At 40.3% G+C, this 15,371-nt stretch overlaps 1 protein-coding gene across 5 annotated transcripts in view; it reads left to right on the plus strand.

The window, feature by feature from the left end:
* The window catches only part of PARD3B (par-3 family cell polarity regulator beta), a 607,862-nt gene that overhangs the window by 234,229 nt on the left and 358,262 nt on the right, over positions 1 to 15,371 (plus strand). For all 5 annotated transcript variants that reach the window (XM_084642619.1, XM_084642620.1, XM_084642618.1 and 2 more), the window contains exon 4: positions 10,334 to 10,443. In XM_084642619.1, the coding sequence (XP_084498745.1) occupies positions 10,334 to 10,443 (110 nt within the window). The remainder of the gene's footprint in view (positions 1 to 10,333; positions 10,444 to 15,371) is intronic.

Consider the following 15,371-nt stretch of genomic DNA (forward strand, 5'->3'; position numbering starts at 1 on the left):
ATGTGGTGGAGGTGGACAAATGCCACAGTGGACCAATACAGGAACTGGCTAATGATCTCTTCTGGGGACAAGGCCCCACAACACCTACCTGCAACACCAAGCCTAGAGGAAATAAAAAGGGAGGAATCGGATTTCAGAGTTGATGCAGAGAGAAACTGGACATTCTGCTGAGTAGTCGAGAGCAAAGAACTCTAAGGGTATGTCTACACTGGCAGAGTTACCGTGCTGCTCAGAGAGTGCTGAAGGGAAACCGCTGTTGTGTGTTCACACTGACAGCTGCCTGCGCAATAGCATGTTCACACTTGCGGCACTTGCAGCGGTGTTCGGAGCGGTGCACTCTGGGCAGCTATCCCACTGAGCACCTCTTCCTCTTCTGCTGCTAAGAGTTGTGGGAAGACGGAGGGGGTCGTGGGGCATCCTGGGTCCTGTCCCAATGCCCCATGATGCATTGCTTTGTATCCCAGCAATCCCTGTACTTTCGTCCACATTTGGCACCATCTTTCAACGGTTTGTGTACTGCGCGCTCTGCCTCTTCGAGCTGCAGGAATGGATCCTGCACTGGTGACCAGTATGCTGCTCGCTCTCACTAGCACGCCACGAGTGGCAGAGGGGTTATTCCTTAAACTACGAAGGCAAGAGGAGTTCGACATTAATCTCTCCACGCGTAGTAGCTACAACACAAGATTGCTTGTGGCATTCACGGAGGAGCTGACCACAATGGAATGCCACTTTTGGGCTCAGGAAACAAGCACTGAGTGGTGGGATCACATCGTGATGCACGTCTGGGATGACAAGCAGTGGCTGCAGAACTTTTGGATAAGGAAAGCCACATTCCTGGGACTGTGCGATGAGCTCGCCCCAGCCCTGCAGCTCAAGGACATGAGAATGAGAGCCGCCCTGCCACTGGAGAAGCGCATGGTGATTTCACAGTGGAAGCTGGCCACTCCAGACTGCTACCAATTGGTCGCTAACCAGTTTGGAGTGGGAAAGTCAACCACTGGACTTGTGTTGACAGAAGTGTGCAGGGCCTTAATTGCATCCTGCTCTGAAAGACTGAGACTCTGGGCAACGTACGTGACATTGTGGATTGCTTTGCACAAATGGGCTTCCCTAACTGCAGAGGGTGATAGATTGCACGCATATTCCAATTCTGGCACCAGACCACCTAGCCACTGAGTACATTAATCAGAAGGGCATTTCTCAATGGTTCTCCAGGCGCTTGTGGATCACCATGGGTGTTTCACGGACATTAACCCAGGTTGGTCTGGAAAGGTGCATGACGCACGCATCTTTCTGAACACTGGCCTGGTCAGGAAGCTTCAAGCAGGGACTTTCTTCCTGGACCAGAAGATCACCGTAGGGGAATTCAAAATGCATTGTGATCCTGGAAGACCCTGCCAACCCGTTAATGCCGTGGCTTATGAAGCCATACATGGGGCAACTTGACAGCAGCAAGAAGCAGCTCAACAGGCTGAGCAAGTGCAGAATGACTGTTTGTGCTTTTGGCCATTTAAAGGCCCTCCAGGGCTTTGTTCTGGGGTGCCATGTTGTCCTTTCGGTCCCTCTTCTCGCTGTCCCGCCACTCCTTCAATTCTTGTTTTTCGGTCACGGAATGCATCATGATCTCACGCAGAAAGCCCTCTCTAGTTCTTCGTGGCTGCTTTCTAATTCTGTGCAGCTGTTCAGCCAGCAATAACAAAGCAGGAGGCTGGGCTCCCATGGTCATATCTGGGAAGTCAAAATGCAACATTTTACGGAAGCAGTATTGTTTGTAACACACAGACCACTGATTCAGTGATTTGAAACACAGCCACTATTCACATACATGTCACTAACTGGCTGATCCCAGGCAAACACACATGAGCCACAAGACCCCCAAAATGGTGAGTAACCGCAGGGGCAGGGGAAATCAGTGTTCTAGGACTATGCTGTACACTGGGCACGTGGCTCTTGGGGAAAGCCAGCATTGTAGGGGGTGCTTTATAATCATTACTGTCCCCACATCTTCCACAGGCTGTGTTCATTATGGAAGATATCTTGCTGCTGAGGGTGAGCAGAGAATCAAGGGAGGGTCTTCTCCAAGTCTGTGGCTTCTGCCCTGGCCCTTATGTGGCTCACCTGTGTATAACAATGTTGAAGGAGAAGGCTTGGAATAGACTGTTGTGTTATTGCTCACTTATGTTCTCTAAAGTCAGACACTAAGAAAAGTGTTGAGTTTGAGCCTACACAGAGCAAGTGAATTGTGTCTTAGAGCAGAGGGGAAAGTAACCTGTTTAGTGTATGCATTCATATCTCATAAAAACATTTATGAACTTTTTTCTGAAATAAAAATAAAGTAGTGTTTCAGTGTATTCTGTATGGAGATGTTTCCTCTGACATTGTATTTATCCAAATGTTTCAGTTATTAATTGGGCTCAAATAGCAGAACTACTCTCCTCTATTTTCCATAATGTAATTAATTTAAAATCTACGTGTAAAAAGGGCTGTGGTTTATAACATATGCTTGTTTCAACTATTATTTCAGTTTAAAAAAATATTCTTTCCAAAACATAAGGGTTAGTGGAAAATGTATTGTTAACAGTGAATCTCTGTAGATACTAATCCTTTGGCAATGTGGTGCTAGATAAATTGAATATGGTGGATCTACATTAGTTGAAACTAGATAATACACAGTTTACTTTAAGGGAGAAAGATTGCAGGGTGTTTTCTTATCAGCTTTGTCAAAGTTTAAATATATAATAATAATGTTGACACAGCCAAGTGTACATTACAGCATTTAATGTCCAATAGGATGCTGAATTTTTGGTTCTACATTAAAACTATAGAGTAGGCGGAAAATCCCTGCATTAATTGAGGTTATAAAATATGGTCACAGGGGGGCATTTGCAATTTTAGAGGTACATTTGAATTTGTCATCTGGAATTTGTGAATCTCACAGAAGATGAGATAATACTTTCAGTTCTTGAACATAAGTTTGGGGGGTTTACAATACCACCAAATACTTTACCTGCAAACAATAGTGTATCAAGATAATCTGATTACTTGACCTGCCCAGAAAAGGATGTTGTGTTTTGGCATTCAAAGAAAGAACTGCATTGTGTATCTGATCTTACATGGATTATTATAATAAATATTCAAAGCCAATGCCACAGCATAAGTAGAATAATATAGAAACATAAGGTATAAAAGGAGAGTAAGGAGGAGGAACTCTCCACCCCCTTAAATAAGACTCAATAAACCAACAAGATCACTTTGTTCCCTAATTGAGGTAAGGAAAAAGATGATAGAACTGCCTGTCTTTATTTAAAAAAAAAAAAAAAAAAAAAGGTGTCCAATTATCTAAACTAGTTCTGCACTGTATGGAAAAAGAATGATGGTGCTCAGTATGTATTATCCGTGTTCTCAGGGGGGATAGTAGTGAATACATTCAAGATAGGTATGTGTAATGGGCACATGCCATGCTTTTACTGAATGTATTATCAAGGTACCATTATCTATGTGTACTGTACAGCTAGGTTTGGAAGGATTCAGTTTTTATTGGTAACTGTTGGTAAACATCGATTTCACCACACACACACACACACCTACCTATGAAAACATATTTCCATCAGTAATAATCAAAATTTACAGATAGGCAAAGTAAGAAAAATGCTGCTTGAGAATTTATAAAAATTTTATGTAAAGATATTTACTTTGTATATGTTAAAAATTTGTTGTAACAGTAATAAAGCTTTAACTTTTTGAATCTCAGCATTTACCGTCATTAAATAATTGTCTAACCTTTCCCCCATAAGTTTGGGGAACTGTGAAAATTTAAATGGATGAAAATCTAAAAATAGCTTTAAAATAAACATGGATCTTATCCATCAAAATTATAAAAAAACATTGAATTCTTCCAAGCCTATGTACGTCCTTATTACAGTTTTTTAATTCTTGTTAGCTTTCTCAAATGGATTTTTTAGGTGTATCATGTAAAGTGACAGTAGACCCTTGATTTCCACACTATTTGTCTCTTTCACAGGGTAGTAGCTAGTGACTTAGTAGGAAAATATTTTTATGAAATACCTGAAACAGTAAATGACATACCAAAATAGTATCTGGTTTTCCCATGGCTGGCCATTTAATTGCAGAAAACAAATGGCCTTGGCTTTGTTTATTGCAATAAGATAAGCTTAAATAAATGCCACTCACTGGGTTCTGATTACTTTCTGTGGCTTTGTTTGCATGCTACTTAGCTGGGAAATAGTTTTTCAGATACAACTGATCCTAGCATATGACCGAGGTCCCCAAACTGTGGGGCGCACTCCCCTCGGGAGGTGCAGAGGAATGTCCAGGGGGTGCGGTGGGGCCTGGGCCAGCCCCCACGGGAGGTGGGATGGGAGCACCACCCAGCCCCTCCCCACCTCTGCTCTGGCCTGGCCCTGCCCCCAGCCACGTCGCCAGCCCTGCCTCTGTCCCCATCCCCAGCCTCGGTGCAGCTCGTTCCTGCCCCCAGCTTGTTCCTGGCCCAGGGCCAAGGCTGGGGGTGGGGCTGGGAGCAGACCACACCTGGCCCCGGGCCCAGCTTCCAGCCCCGGGCCCAGCTTCCAGCCCCACCCGCAGCTGCAGCCCCTCCCAGCCCCTGCTCCAGAGGGGTGCGGGGGCATGGACAGGGTAAGGAGAGGTGCAACCCTCAAAAGATTGGGGACCACTGGCATATGATGCACGGACAGTGTGTGGCACTGAACTGTTAGGACTATAGTTATCTCTCTCTCTCTCTCTCTCACACACACACACACGCTTCAGATTCTTTACCACTTACGTGTACTGTAGCTTTGCTTGATCTTTAACCTTTTATTCCGTGAAATGAAGAAGAAAATGGAACACAGCCAGTACAGCAATCAGTTTTTGACTGTTTTTTCTTAGGTTCATAATCAAGGTTAAAACTGTAAACTTTTATGGGAGCTATTCTTATTACTGGACCAAATGATCCAGGCCATAAAGGCAGCAAAAGTATAAATGATGTATCTTCCTCTAGTTTAAGTATGGTTTGTGAGCCATGAGAAAATGCAGTTTGAGAGAGTGGGAACCACAGAATTGACTGGGTTTATTTCTCTGTTGCAAGTTTCCTTTCTCATTTTGTTGGATTCAGTTTGAGGTTGATGATGTTCACCAACCTTTATAATGTTGGGACTGGTTGATGAGAGTTCAGTGGGAAATTTGCCCAAGTAAGTAGAAATATAAGCTAAATGTTGAGTTGATGCAAATTGGTGATATGCTTAGTGTATGAAAGGAAGAAAACAAAGTAGTAACTGCAATAGTAATGGAATAGTCGTAGAGCTGGGTGGGAATGTTCTGCCAAAAAAATCTAGAGTTGGAAAATGCTGATTCGTCAAACTGAAACTATTTGCAGGAAATGGTTGGCTTTAACAAATCTCCCAATTTGACATAAAAAAAATAATCATTTAAATGTCCTGTTGTGATGTTTTTGAAGCCAAGTGTTGTTTTTTGGTTCAAAATGACTTTTTTTTGTTTTGGAATTTCATGCCAAGGAAGGTAAACGTTTTTAAAAGATCAAAATTAAATGAAACGTTTCAGAATTATCAAAACAAAAATGTTTTAATTCACACAATCCAAATTTTTTTTGGATTCTCGGTTTGTGAAAAATTTTGAGATTTTTTTTGACTTTGTCCCAATTCAGGACTGGAAAAATGTTTGAAATCTTGAAAATTTTTGCAGAATGGGAAAACCATTTCCCTCCCAGTTCTTGAGCAATGGGCCTATTAGACTGTTATGACATGAGTCATGCGCCAGATGGCACTGTTACAAAGTATATTCATTTAAGATGGGAGCACATGTGAGAGCACCACTCAACCTTTTGAAGGAATCCTTTGTATTGTTAGTTTTGTTGATGGGGTTTCTTTTTGGGGGTAGCTGTTGCAAGCAGCAGGAAAGTTTGCCTTCTGCCTTAATATCACCAATTCTTGGGGGCAGAGCTGTTCCTGGAGAACCTAGCACTGGTGACTGAGCTGAGATTTCTGAAGTATTTTAATGGGAAGAGGTCTCAAAAACAGAAGCTGTGGCTTGAGTAGAGCAGGGGAGACCACCTGGCAGCAGCCGAAAAGTTAAGGGAAAGGTAGAATAACAAACACACATTGATTCATCCTATTAGCCAAGAAGCTCTTGGATGAAAGAGAGAATGCCCCTTCTCCCAGCAGTCTTGGGAGAGTAGAAACTTCAAATATGTAAGTTACTATCCAGAGACTGATATGGAAGATGGAGCCCCTGAGCAGGGGTCCAGCTACAGCAACTTGGTAGGGACACTAGCACCTTCTACTTTTGGAGCACTTAGGTTTAAAGGGGGTGGTGTTGGCTCCTTTATGTGTGCATTGTTTTTGGACAGTAGGCCAGCCCATCTTTTGTGCATGTCTTTTGGCTGATAGGTCATCTAGCTATTAATTTTCAGATAAACTTTCTAAGGCTTGTATGTGATTAGATAAGTGGGAGGGGATGGCTGAAATCCAACAGAAAAGCGAGAGACAGAAGTAATAACAGAAAACAGCCAGTTAAAATATGGGGGTAGGAAAGCGCATACAATATAGGAAAAGATATGAGAAGATGATGGGATGACAAGGAAAAGACGAAGCAGTCACAGAAACCAATACAAAAAAGGGAAATGTTTTTAAATTGCAGGAGGTGTGGTTTTGGAAGGGGGCGTGACCTAGGGGGCTGGGGCTGATGTTTTTCTCCCCTACTAATAGGTGTTGGGTAAATTCTTCCCTCCCTGCAAATCTTGATTTGTGACCCTGAGAGGAGGGAGTCATGAGGTTGGGATAGTGGCCTATAAAGTATAATTGTTTTTAGCTTTCCTTTTAAAAAGTGTTTTGGGTGGAGTTAGAGTAAGAATCACTGAGTTTTGGAAGATACTAACAAAAATACCAATCTGACACTAGCCTTGGTAGTTTAGAGATATAGATCTTTCTTCTATGGTGTTTGCATTACATGAAAAGGGAATGGGCAATTATAAGACACCAACTGATTCAATTTTAGTGTCCCAAGAGTTGTTTTGAAATCATTACGGAAGAGAAGAGAAAAAGGAAATTGAGGACAGCTCTTTCGAAACTGCCTGTTCCTACAAGGCAAAATTTTCTTTTAAAGAATAGGTAGCATATCTGAGCAATCAAGAAGTGGCTTGTTTGTTCAAGTCTGAGTGCTTTGAAGCTGTTGGCTTGTCTATAAAATAAATGTTTCACACATAATTTTATCAAGACCGTTAGTTAACCTACAGTTAGGTTTCAGCTGGCATTTCCATTATGAATCCCAAGTTTCAGGTTTAATATTTCACTGTCATCTAACAAACTATCAATATACAAATGATCAACCACCATATTTTTATCATTCAGATAATTATCTAGTTAACTATTGTTGTGGTTCTTGAGGTTTAATATATTTTTGAATCCAGATCCGCTATTTTACTGAGTGAGAGTTAATGCCCCAATGAGTGACTAGATAAGTGACCTTATGTCCTGCAGGATTCCAGAATGTTGACTGGCAGGGCTTGCTAACAATAGTTTCACTTTGAATAGCCTGACAACAAAGTTACCGCTACACAGCCAAATAATACTTGTAGAGAGAGTAAGAGAGAAAATGAGACATAGGCAAAGGAGGAAGATAATTTCAGCTGAGATTTGAAATAAATTGAGTCAGTGGGGCAAAGTGACATAGTAAGGCTAGTCCCGACATCCAAAGCTTTTGAGGAGAGTGCGGTATGCTCACGATGGTGAGACTGAATGAAGGGACAAAGAGGTTAATGCTGGGTCACCAAGAAAGGGTATGAAGAGAGACTGGGTCAATGAGAGAAGCTGAAGTATATCTATGGAGGGCTTTTTAAAAAAAGAGGGCCAGTTTGACTTAGCAGTGAAGTTGTTTGAGGATGGGAGGGATGTGGACATACATACTTCTCTGCACATGGGAGGACGCAGGCAATTGCATTTGGCACATGATACAGGTTAGCTGTCATTTGGAGAGGCCACAGAAAAGGTACTACAGTAGTTGAAGTGAGAGGAAATTAAGACATGAGAGATGTGGGAGATAGAGAGACTATCAGAGTCCAGGATGATGCCAGGGTTACGGACCGTGCAGTTAAATGGAAGGTTAAAATCAAGGGAGATGAGAGTTTTTATGTAAGATTGAGGATGTTTCTTATGCCCACTACAAGCTCTTTTATTTTGAGATATCTAGCTAAAGGAAGTTGAGATGAAAATGTAGTTTGATTTAGTTTGTAGAAGATGTAGTTTGTAGTTTGAAGGCAGGCAGAGAAAGTGGATGGATTAGAGTTGGGGGTCAAAATTTGTAAACGTAATATAATTGGTATTAAAATATGAGTTAAGGGGAAAAATAAAGACAGGATGACCAAAAAGGTAAATGTGCCTATGGATAAAATAGAGCAGTGTTCTGAAATTTATGCAGTGCAATAGAAGAGGGGTCTTGAAACATACGTGGACTTGTCATTGAAGGTAGGTAGGAATTAAACCTTCACAGGAAAGAAACAAACATGGAGTCTGTCCAAAAGGACTGAATTGGCCAATTGCAGTAACTATGTTTAGGTCAAGGTTAGATGAGGAAGGAAAAGTAACTTTTATAAGCAGAAAGGTGTGTGACTAATTTTGTGGAATCAAGCAGATTCTGTGCTATTGTTAGACCTGAAATTGGTCCAGAATGTTACTGTCAAAGGTGTCTAGAGAGAGGAGGAAAGCCTACTGTCTCAAGCACTAGGTATCTGGCTGGTGAATCTTGCCCATATGCTCAGGGTTTAGCTGATCGCCATATTTGGGGTCGGGAAGGAATTTTCCTCCAGGGAATTTTCCTCCAGATTGGAAGAGGCCCTGGACGTTTTTCACCTTCCTCTGTAGCATGGGGCATGGGTCACTTGCTGGAGGATTCTCTGCTCCTTGAAGTCTTTAAACCACGATTTGAGGACTTCAGACATAGGTGAGAGGTTTTTTGCAGGAGTGGGCGGGTGAGATTCTGTGGCCTGCATTGTGCAGGAGGTTGGACTAGATGATCATAATGTTCCCTTCTAACCTTAGTATCTATGAATATATTTGAGATATGACAGGTTAAAGAAAAGTGGTAAAGTTACAGGACAGATGTGAACAGAATGTTTGGAATAAACATCAGTTCGGATGGAATTTAATGTCACAAAAATATGTGTACTGATATCATCTCGGTCTTCCAGGGTAACCCCAGATAGAATGCACTGGCAGTCATAAAGGCGTGAATAACTTTGGTGAGATCCAAATCAGAGAGAAGTGGCTGCGATAGGTGAGCCAAGTGCGTGCATAGATAGATAGATAAACTGCATTTGGCCACAGATGCTACCTTAGAATCCAGGCACAAGACAGGGATCAAGAAGAACTGCCAAGGCTGTGAAACTTGTTGACAGAGGGACTAGGCATGCTCAGTAATGTGGAACAGATACTGCTACTACTACAATAGATGTAGATGCTTGCTTCTGCCTAACACCACCACCTCTGTTTTGTCTGGACTGTGTGAGCCTCAGGCCCCTCCTGAGTCAGGCACTGGGAAAGCAGAAAGATGTGCCATTTAAGTCTTGTGGAAAAGAGACTTAGAAAAGTAAATTATTTCTCTGCTTGTGGCATTGCAGCCCAAATGGCCTCACGTGCATGTTGAATAGGGGACTATAATCTTTCAGAGCATTGCATAAAAGGCTTGAGACAGATGAGTAATTGCCCATACTGCTTTGGGATACCTTTGATGAGAGGAGAGAACTACTGGAATATGATCCTGAGATCCCATTTTACTAAGCTAGTGACTGTAGTAAAACAATAAAATAAAAGCTGGCCTGAGACATGAAAGGCTGTTGGTACATCTGAAAATGTCAGCCTGGACACCTAACCACTATTTATCACTAGAAACTAACAAAACTAGCAGAGTCTTTGTACCCTACGGGATTATTCCTTAAAGTGGGCATATGGTTTGCATATTGGAATGTGGTTATACATATGGCCATAAAGCCCTGCAGTGGTTATTTTATTGGTTTTGAAAGAATGTCACTTACCCCTGCTTTCCAGCATTTTTTTTATTTTAGCGTATGTTTGGTCAATTTAGCATTGCCATTGTGGAGGATTGTGCAGTTGGGTCTACAGCTTTTGTCATGTCTACATGTCAGTGGATAATAAATGACAGAATGCTATCAGATCTAATAATTTACAGGCACCTATTGAAAAAATTAGATTGTGTGAAAAAGTAAGCTGTACGTCTTCTGAATTAGATTGCACAGAGCTTTACCCTGAAGCTCTTTTGACTCTTGACCTTTTATTTTGTCTTTTAGGCACACCGCTGCTAGTGAGGAGGAGCAGTGACCCAGCGCTGGGCCCACCTGCTGGCTTCCACCCAGGTGCTGCACACCCCACCGACAATAGTCTGAAATCTGTTGTGGCTGTAAGTATCATGTCATTTATATTTTTTAAGAAGCGTGAAATTGTTTTAACTGGTACACACACACACACACACACACACACACACACACACACACACACACATATATATAGCTTTGCTTTGTGAACTAAATTAATTTGTCCTTGAAAAAGGGGTGTCCAGCTCATTCTGTGGAGAGGGCTGAATTCTATTTACGCTCTGTTAGATAGAGTATAATTTTTGGATTATATAATATCCTTAATTCACAGTGAATCTCTTCTCTTATTAGTGGGAGATTTAAGTAAAGAGTGTGACTAGACTATAACTTTTGTGCAGTACCTGAACTTTTAGTAATTATCCTCATTCATTATTTGTTCAATACCATATAGTCCAATTCAGCGTCACTCAGTGGCAAAATTCTCTTTTTTAGGACCACCGCTGTTTGTATCCTTTGTTTATTTTTCTTCATCCTCCTTTCTTTCTGAGCTTTCTTTCCTCCTGCAGCATCCAGTCACCATTCTCTGAGGCCTTCACTTCCACCCACTTCCTGATTTTACAGACTATTTAATTGCTGATCATTTTAATGTTGATATGGCTGTTCTCATTAGGCATTAGTGCTAACATACAAATAAGATGGCGAGGGAGTTTATACCTCACAGGACCATTGTTTCAGGCTGTGTGCAGTTTCATGAAAGCACCACAGTTCAGTTACAGTTGGGTCACCTTTGGAAGGTTTTATTTGCAAATGTAAGGTAAAAAACTAAGACTAGATTCTGCAGAATTTGAATGTCAGATGGGTCATATAAACATCATGCAGGAGAGAGAGAGAGTGTGGGCTTGGTTTTTGCTCAAAAAGCTCAATGCGCCTGATTCGGCACTCCTTTACTTTCTTTATATGCTGGTGTAACTAATGAGTTACAGCATTATATAACTGAAATGACGGAGTAGAGAGTCAGAATACAGACGTAGTAATGCTATGTATACTAGTCTTAATTTGGCAAATGCTGCAGAATAACACTGTATTATCTCTTTTCCTGGATATTATTTAGCTGTCCATCGATCCTGTTCATGGCTCACTCTTTTTACATCCTATTTTCTCATATGCATCCTAGTTTATAGAATTGTTGTGCTGATTATTTGCAAAGTAGTATGGTTAGTGTGTGCCAGAGAGCCTCATGTGTATAACATCTCATTCAACATTCTACAAGGTCCATGTCCTAATTCAGTTGTCAGTTCTTTTTAAGCTGAGAGTTAGATTTTCCTTGTCAGATGCCCATTGCCAACAACAATGAACTAAAAAGGGTCAACTTTAGGTGACACAAGAATTCTCAGTGCTTTAAAACACCTGGTTTTGTTTGAGTCCTTGAGTGGCCTGCAAAATAGGTACAGTGATACATAGTACAATCCGCACTATAGATAGTTGTCAGGGGCAAGCTGGTAGTTCTGGCAGCTGAGTAGGGGCAGTCATCGCTTTTGGCACATGCGGAGCCGTGGGAGACCATTTTAGATTGTGAGGTAAGCACATTTTTGAATATTTCTGTTAAAATGACCATCAATGAAATATTTGAAAATGTTAGGATTCAAATTATCATCTTTTGGGTTGAAGATTCAACACCCAGTTGAGGTGAATGGAGCAGCTCACACCCCTCAACTATTCTGTAGACTCAGAAAGGGTTTAACTCTACCATACCTCGCTATATCGCTCAGGGCTGTGAAAAATCTCTGGTACGTACTTAGGTTGATCTAACTCCCACTGTAGATGTAGCTAGGTCAGTGGAAGTATTCTTCTGTTGACTTAGCTACTGCTTCTTGGTGAATTTACTGGAGTGACAGAGCCCCCCGTGGTATAGTTGGAGCTGTGCTGCTGTGGCGCTTGTAATGTAGCCATACCTCTGTCCGTTCATATTGTCAGGGTTTTCTTTGCAACCATGAGGACTAGAAAGTTAATTTTTTAAAAACTTAAAGGTGAGATTCTGGGGTAAAGCTTTGCAGCAAATGTGAATTTCATGGCATTAAAGAATACCTAGGGAGGTGGTAGAATCTCCTTCCTTAGAGGTTTTTAAGGTCAGGCTTGACAAAGCCCTGGCTGGGATGATTTAACTGGGAATTGGTCCTGCTTCGAGCAGGGGGTTGGACTAGATGACCTTCAGGGGTCCCTTCCAACCCTGATATTCTATGATTCTATGATAATACATGGGACTCCTACTTCCCCACTTTCTATGGATGGGAGAGGCAGAATGGTAAAGTGACTTGAATCAGGTCACACAAGATGCCTCTGTGCCCCAAACACAGGACAATCACTCCCGTTGTGCAATGAGAAAAACCAAACACCTAAGAATAGTGGGGAAGGGCATCAGATTTTTGAATATCATCTAATTATTGCTTAAAATCTCTTCTGGTGTCAAGAAGACAGAGAGGATAAAGGTAACTGTTTTGTGATATAAAAAATGTTCTGGTATAGTACTAAGTGTAGCCTCTTTTTGTTGCAGCAGCACGAACAAACCCCATTCCTAGAACTTGCATAGTTAATAGTGCTGATGCACAGGAAGATGCTTTGTCAAAAAAGTTATTGAATTAAAAATCGTTATTAGCTAAAGATTGTTTTAGAACACAGGGAGAAAAAAAACAATCTATGGCAAACTAAAAAATGCAGTGTCAAAAACTTACTTTGAACATCTATAAGATCTTTCAAATGTATGCTTAAAATTATTTTAACAAAAATTACATTGTTCTGTCTTCTGCTGTTGGAAATCCAAATAATCTCTCCCCCCATGTAACATTAATTTAATTTAAATTACCTTCATGAATGCAGAGTCAAAGGTAAGTTACATCTGGTCATCCCTAACAGATGATGCCAAATTAGAACACCTGTGTGTAATGCAAATAAGTATACATGTTCATGGCGCAGTTGACTTTCCTTAAAGCTTTACATTTATAATTGTGGTTGACTTTTATAATTAGCTTGGTTTATGCTGACATTTGGACTAAGAGTAGAGAGAAATAAAAGTTAGTGTAGAATATATAGTTCAAAAAGTTGTATTCATTTGTTATATGGATATGTATTTCCTAACACAACATTCTGTCTGTTAGTACTGTTATATTGGCATACAAATATATTTCCAGAACTTGAGAGGTGTATTATCATCTGAGTCCCAATGGAAGTGAACACTGATTTGGCTTACAAAGGATACAAACAGATATGAGAGGATATTAAAGAAAATAAAATAACTAAGGTTGTCAATTAATCGCAGTTAACTCACAAGATTAACTCAAAAAAATTAATTGTGATTAATTGCAGTTTTAATCACAATCACAGTTTTGTGATTGCAGTTTTAATCACAGTTAAACAATGGAATACTAATTGGAATTTATTAAATATTTTGGATGTTTTTGTACTCTTTCAAATATATTGATTTAAATTACAATACAGAATACAAAGTCTACAGTGCTCACTTTATATTATTTTTATTACAAATATTTGCAGTGTAAAAATGATAAACAAAATTAGTATTTTTCCATTCACCTCATACAAGTACTGTAGTGCAATCTATTGTGAACGTGCAACTTACAAATGTAGGGTTTTTTTTGTTACGTACTGCACTCAAAAACAAAATAATGTAAAACTTTAGAGCCTACTAGTCCACTCAGTCCTACTTCTTGTTCAGCCAATCCCTAAGACAAACAAGTTTGTTTACATTTACAGGAGATAATGCTGTCTGCTTCTTATTTACAATGTCATCAGAAAGTGAGAACAGGTATTTGCATGGCACTTTTATAGCAGGCATTGCAAGGTATATACCTGCCGATATGCTAAACATTCATATGCCCCTTTGTGCTTCAGCCACCATTCCAGAGGACTTGTATTAGGTGAATTGAAAAATACTATTTCTTTTGTTTTTTGTAGTGCAAATATTTGTAATAAAAATAAATATAAAGTGAGCACTGTACACTTTGTATAGTGTTTTGTAATTGAAAACAATATATGTGAAAATGTAGAAATCATTCAAAAATGTTTACAGGTATTCTACAGTATTATTGTTGAACATTGTGATTAATCGCGATTAATTTTTTTAATCGCTAGACAGCCCTAAAACTAACACACATTCCGTAATTTAATAAAAGGAAGTTCTATCTTGGAGTTCTGGTGACAAATCACATGACAAGCTCCATGTTTGCTGTTTATATTGCCCACAGGACCTAAATGGAAGTATTTGTATTACATGGTTGTTTGTCTGTAACACATATATAGAAATGAGTAAATCACAATATGTGATAACTGAAAGAATATTACAACTAATGTTTAAGCAAGAAGTAATCACATAGGTTACAACAACTTAATCTAAAATATATTTTTCTTGAAATTCACAAGCTGCAGGTCAGAAGCTTCTATGTGATATCACATAAATATCACTGCTATAATGATGTTAAGTGTCATAACTTTCAAAGAGATGCCAACAGATATGTTAATATAAATTGTTGGAAGTGGTAGTAAAGGAATACTGAATACGTGTGAGTTTGCAATAGAATGCCTCAATGTGGGTATGATTACATTTGGTGTAGCCAGTAGGCTTTACAGCAGTGGTGGCCAACCTGCGGCCCAACCTGTCCACACACAGCCTGTCAGGATAATCTGCTGGCAGGGTAATCTGCTGGCAGGCTGCCAGACAGTTTGTTTACATTTGCATAATTGCCCACAGCTCCCAGTGGCTAGGGTTTGCTGTTCTGGCTAATCTGAATCTGAAATCATTCTAAAAATATTGATGGATGAACTGTTCCAACCAAAGTCTGAATCCAAAATCATAACCCCATGGTATCTGGCATAAAATATCATAGTTTGATAAACCCACAAACAAGGTTCACTTTGAGAAATCCTGGCCCCAATGAAATTAATGGGAGTTTTTCCATTGACTTCAGTGACACCAGGATTCCACCAACAGTGAACTCTGGCCTGA

The sequence above is a fragment of the Lepidochelys olivacea genome (genome assembly GCF_965140295.1).
Source record: "Lepidochelys olivacea isolate rLepOli2 genome assembly, chromosome: 11".
Lineage (NCBI taxonomy): Eukaryota > Metazoa > Chordata > Testudines > Cheloniidae > Lepidochelys > Lepidochelys olivacea.